At 43.8% G+C, this 6,000-nt stretch overlaps 1 protein-coding gene across 4 annotated transcripts in view; it reads right to left on the bottom strand.

Annotated features, from left to right (window-relative positions):
- FRMD4A (FERM domain containing 4A) overlaps positions 1–5,315 on the bottom strand; it is a 379,365-nt gene extending 374,050 nt beyond the window's left edge. For all 4 annotated transcript variants that reach the window (XM_077945785.1, XM_015146511.3, XM_015146514.3 and 1 more), the window contains exon 1: positions 5,222–5,315. In XM_077945785.1, the coding sequence (XP_077801911.1) occupies positions 5,222–5,287 (66 nt within the window). In that variant the 5' untranslated portion in view covers positions 5,288–5,315. The remainder of the gene's footprint in view (positions 1–5,221) is intronic.
- Positions 5,316–6,000: the final 685 nt, after the last annotated feature.

The following is a 6,000-nucleotide window of genomic DNA, read 5'->3' on the forward strand; positions in this document are numbered from 1 at the left end:
CAGGAGACCAAGAGAAGAGCTAATCCAATTGATGCAGGAGGAAGGAGGGCTTCAGAAAGAATGTCTCAAAAAATAAAAAGAAAAAAAGGAGTGGGTTAAGTATCTGATGAATTTACCAAATTGAGAGGAGTTACACAGCTCTATTGAAAATCTTAGATAAAAATGATTGATAAATACATAGAACATAAAACAAACACTGAAATAAGGCAATTATCAACTCCAGGAAAAACATAAAGTTGTAAAATCCAAGACATGCCATCATAATGTGTAATATTTCTCAGATGTAAACAAGATTTTAATATTCATAATAAAACTGAATTTTGATTTAAATTGTGATGTCAATATATTCAGAAGACAGAGGGGGAAGAGATATGTGTGTTTGTAGGGAAACAGACTCAGAAGTCGGGAGGAAAGGACTGGAGCCTGGGGTTTTTCTTTCTAAGCCTTCTAGTACTCTTCAGCTTTCAAAGGTTATGAATATTGCCATGTACACATATTATTTTGATAAAAATAAAAATTAAATTATAAACAGAAGGATCAATGTTACAGGGGATTTGAGCCAACTAAGGACGGACAGTGATGGGGCTGATACCTTTGAGAACGTGCTCATGCAATGTCAGTAGCAGAAGTAGGGCTGTGGAGGGTGAGCTAGAACCACAGGCCTCTTCCTAAAAGGACAGATTTGAGTCTGATACTGGGTTATTTAATCCAATGAGAAATGTTTCAGGAACACCTGCTTGATTTCCTCTGTTTCTCTTTTTCCTTTGGGGTATGTTGTGGGTCTCCTCATCTACGGATTTGCTGTTGGAATGACTGCTGAATGCAAAGCCTCCAAGGTATGCCTCTGAGAGAAGCATTTTAAATCTTCTGAAACAAGATGCAGACAGACAAAATGAAACAGGACAAAGGCGTCACTGAGAGCACTGCCAACACTTCTGGAGCTAGTCCTGAAGAGCCATTCGTGCTCTTGGACTGATCTCCCGTCTTGTGCTCCTGGAGTGGTTGCAGGATCCTGCGTGTGCATTTGCAAGTGCGAGCTTGTGCACGTAAACACGTGTGCTGCTTTCTCTCATGAACCCAGCAGCATAGCAGCAGCTAGAGACGCCCCAGAGTGATGACAACTAATTATAAAACACCAGTCTGATATGTCCCTTTTATCTCATCTTGCAGAAGCCTTGCATTCCCCCAAAGCCCCCCAGTGGCCCTTTGTAATCCCAGAAAAGAAGTGTCAATATGGAAACAGCTGTTCTTGAGATAGTGGGATGACATCCTAATGAGCATGCCATCAGCTACAGAGGAAACCCAAGGCTAATGGGCGTCTGATGCAAATATTCTTTCTAGATCATCTAACTCACACGAGAAAGGCTACAGTCCCCAGCAAGGCTGGGAGAGGACACACTGGCCTATAGATGTCAAGTCCTCTTTTGTTCTTATTTAGGTTTTTAGCTTCTCAAACCCCGTGGGGCATCCGGCAATCTCCCTGGCTCCTCTGGAAGGTGACTCTGGAATAAGGCAGCCCAGAGGTTTTTTTTTTGTTTTTTTTTTTTTTTGTTTTTGTTTTGTTTTTTTAGCTTAGAGGCCATGCTAGGGAAGCCAGCAGGAGCACAGGGCTCCTGCAATTTTGGTAGCAGGAGAAACAGCCACAGGTTGCTGTAGTTCAGGCAGGGAGTGAAGGCTGTGCTTAGAAAGAACCTGAATTCCCAATCATTCAAGGGGGGAAGGTTAGGGAGTAATAGTGAGAGACAGCTTTAGAGGTGGAGGAAAGGGAAATGATGGATTGCAGCAAGCGACCTAAAACAGATGCCCTTTTTAGGGGCAAGGCAAGGGATGAAGAGAACTGACCTACCACGTGCCTCGTTGGCATCAGACACACCCCTGGGCATTTGCTCTATGTCACCTCTTCTGAATCTTTACCATGATCCTGTAAGCTGGGTAGCGTTAGCTGCACTTTATTGATAAGGAAACTGAAGCTCACAAAGAGGAAACACTTGCCAACAATCTCACATCTAGGAAGTGGAACTAAGCTGGGACTGAGACTTGAGCCCATGAGACTTCAAAGCTCCTCCTCAATTTTCTTTGAGTAGGGAAGCTATACACAAAATAAAGAAAAATCTTTATAAAAAACAGGGGGGCCCAGATATGGTAGTTTACACCTGGAATAATCCTAGCAGTTTGGGAGGCTGAAGCAAAATGATTGCGTGAACCCAGATATTCAAGACAAGCCTGGGCAACATAACAAGACCTCATCTCTACAAAAATTTAAAAAAACAAAAACAAAAACAAAACACCCAGGCAAGGTGGCTTACACCTATAGTCCCACCTACTTGGGAGGCTGAGGTGTGAGGATAGTTTGAGTCCAGGAGGTCAAGTCTGCAGTGAGCCATGATCATGTCACCGCACTTCAGCCTGAGGGATAGAGGGAGACCCTGTCTCAAATAAATAAATAAATAAATAAATAAATAAATAAATAAATGCAAGCAAGCAAACTGGGGAAAGGTTGTGTTTCCCCCTGGGGGAAGGAGATAATCTTAATCTAGAGGGGATACCCAGAGACTCCTGGAGTCCTCACTCACAGTATTTCATTTTTAATCTGGATGGTGGTTACACTGGGTGTTCATGTTGTAAATAATCCTTTAGACTATATACACATGTTTTATGGGCTTTTGTGCACCTCACCGATATCTTACAAAACATATTACAAACAAAAAAGAGAGTCCCTATTCTTTTTGCATCCAATGATTTCTTCAGTATATCACAGGATGGCATCTGAAATGACTGTGTCAGACACCAGATTACAACCTGGTAAGAAATGCATGCAATCATGAGATTTCTGTTTTTTGTATTTTATTGCCCCCACCAAAAGTTAAATTTTACAATGACAGTAAAAATACACTAATTAAAAATCAAGCGATTGATATGTATCGTTGAGGTCCCTGTATACAATATTCTAGGTGCCACGGAGGTTACAAAGACATTCTTGCCTTTTGGATCTCAGGATCACCTTGAGGAGGAGGCAAGATAGAGACACAGAATGAGATAATTAACCAAACAAGGTCAATGAATAATGAGTGGTACAGAGAGAAAGTGCGATGGAAATCCACGTGTCTAAACTTCGCAGAGGAGAGAGAATTTCATTGAGGCTTGAAGGATGTATGAACTTCAGACAGGTCAAGAGGAAGCAGAATTACAAGCACAAAGACATAGTAATGAGAAGAGGCTCGCTGCCTCGCAGAGACTGATGTGGATCAGTGTAGAGTGGGACACTCACAGTGGGAAATTATAGGAGATAGGCTTAAAAGAGAACTTGACCTCCAAAACCTTGTGTGATCTGGCCCAAACCTTTGTCTAGCTGCCTGAATTTGTTGGAATCATATGATTTAATATAAACATTGCATAATGCTAAATGTGATTTAAATGCTTCTTAAGGGAGAAGCAGGGGCACAAAAATGTTGCTACAGAGGGCAGGCAAATGCTATGTAAATAAGGGGTAAAAATTAAGTGTGGGGAGGTTGGGCTAGAGATGATAATGGGTGGAAGAACTGGAGAAGTACTGGCTGCGAGAGGATGAGAAGGTGAGTTCAAGTGAGAAGTCAAGGACGCAAACTGGGACTATGAAAAGATGGGTTGTATTTAGAGAAAAGGATGGAGTGTCTGACTCCATTCTCTCTCAAGGGGGAGTGCATCTTGGAGCTTTGAAACGAGACAAAGGTGGTAGAAGTATTAGGAGAGGAGCCTGCGGGTAGGGGAAGTTAAGGAGAGAAGAAGAATGGATTAATAACTTTGTGGTATTTAAATAAAACAGTTCCCTGATTAATTAGTTTCCTCCAATACGACCAAACTCACACCAACCCTTTGGCATGCCACAGATCACCCCCAAGAGTGACTCCACAGCCACCAGCCACTGTCCCGGGCAGAGGAAGTCAGTGGTCCAAGAAACCTCCCTGTCTGCAGCTCAGTTTCTGTTCATACTTCTCATAAAGTCATGACCCTGGTCATGAATCTCCCATCCCTGGAAACCCAGAAGGATGCTCTCCCTGCTGGACACATTCTTCCTCCAGGCGTAACTTCCAACACTAAGGGCGGAATGAATGCGAGTCGCCCAGAGCCCCACACCCAGCCCTGGGAAGGGCGAGTCCCTCTGGGAATTCTGCCAGCACAATGTTGCCTCAATTTGAAGACAAATTTTAAATTAATAAAGAAAAAAAAAAAAAAAAAGCCTCAGACTCTCACGCCTGCCAAAACACACCATTCCCTGAAAGGTTCCTGAAAAGGACTCACTGATGTACTATAAAGAAAGCGCCAACCTTCCATAGCCTTCTCCAGATGCGAGACGCAGACTGGCGGGTCCTGGAAAGGTAACACAGCTCACAGCCGCCTTCCCGTGGGCAGCCCAGTGTTGTTCTTGGATCGAGAAGACCTTTCAGCTGCCATACCACCTGTGCATTTCACAGTCTGCAGCTCCCTAAACCCCTATGAATAACACAGGACGAACAGACCCATGGCCAACAGAAAACCCCGAGAAAAGTACTGGAAGAAAGAGTGTGGTTGTTTAAGATAGAAACGATGTGAAAGTTGCAATGCGTGCCCTGGAGTTTGGGAAGACTGCATCGCTAAGACCATCACAGGAATAGAAGTGTCCTTGTCAGCTGCTCTTTTCTTCAGCAGCAACTCTCTCAAACAGCCTCAGGCCATAAAATCACTTCCCGAGGAACTCTTGGTAACTGAATGCCTCTCCAAGTCGCAGGGATCCAGTCACTAGAATTCTGGGGACAGTGAAGTTCATGCCTCTATCCTACATGCAGCATTCTCTACAAAAAAATTAGTATGTTGAGCACCCTCCTCCCTTGTTTTTCTGGAATGGTCACTTCATAAACAAACAAATCTGGTTCTTTCAGGGAATAGCCATTGAAGCTGCTTTGATCTCTTCTGGCAAATGTTTTCTATTTCTTCAGCCTATTCATTCAGATTTCTGCAAGTGACTTGATTCTAAACCCACATCTCTGCTATTTGATCTGCACGGACTATTCTGTGCCACTCAGGCATTGAGGAACTTTATGGTTTTCTCCCCCGACCGCACGTGAGTAAGAATAAATCATGAGGACTTGGGAATTGCACAGTTGCAGATTAGAATGCGATTGTGTAATGGGGACAGGGTCCCAAGGATTTTCAGAGTGGCAGGGGAGACTCTCTTGTGCCTGGAATAGGAAAAGCCTTTACTTACAAACACGTCCATGAGCAGGTGCTCCAGTGTCAGCTCAAAGTCTTCCAGCTTGGCAGCCAAAGTCATGATGAATGTCCCGATTTGCTCTCAGTCCCCGCTGACAGATCAGACCTGCAAACTCCCCAGCTCAGGAAACACCGTCGGCGTCAAATTTGATCACAAGGCAGGGTTGCCACTAATGGGAAGTAGAAACCCTTAAAAGAAAGCAGAACATCGCAGGCTGGACTGCTAGAGCGCTGTAGCCAGAAACTGTAAAAGGATATTTTGAAAAACACAAACACCAGACTCTAATAATGGTGCTATGGGACCAGACTGGGCATAAAGTGAGGTGCCCAGATGAAGACTGCAGCCACTGCCTTCTCTGTGTAACTTCACAGTCCGAGGTGCTGGCCAAGTGCAGAGAACCTCACCAGTGAGTGAAAGAGAGAAGTGAGATGGGGTGAAAGCAAGAGTGGGGAAAATGGAATAGACCGTCTGACTCTGATATTTATAGGGCCACATGTTTTTGACTCTAGCCCATTTCTCAGTTGATTTCTGACCTTTCATAAATGGCTAAACACACTGGAGTGTATTGTCGAACGGGGGCAGTGGGTTCTACAGAAGTTGGCTGTGACCAATGCTAGGGCAATTCACACAGACACACCATCAATAGTTCTTTGTAGAGAACGTATCAGACCTTGTTTTGTACACGATGACTGAAAAGCACATAGTCTTGTGAAAAACAAGGAAACGAAAGTTGTGCGGGTACTAAATTTTTCCTCAGAATATTATTAGATCCC

The sequence above is a fragment of the Macaca mulatta genome, chromosome 9, assembly GCF_049350105.2.
Source record: "Macaca mulatta isolate MMU2019108-1 chromosome 9, T2T-MMU8v2.0, whole genome shotgun sequence".
In the NCBI taxonomy this organism is placed as follows: domain Eukaryota; kingdom Metazoa; phylum Chordata; class Mammalia; order Primates; family Cercopithecidae; genus Macaca; species Macaca mulatta.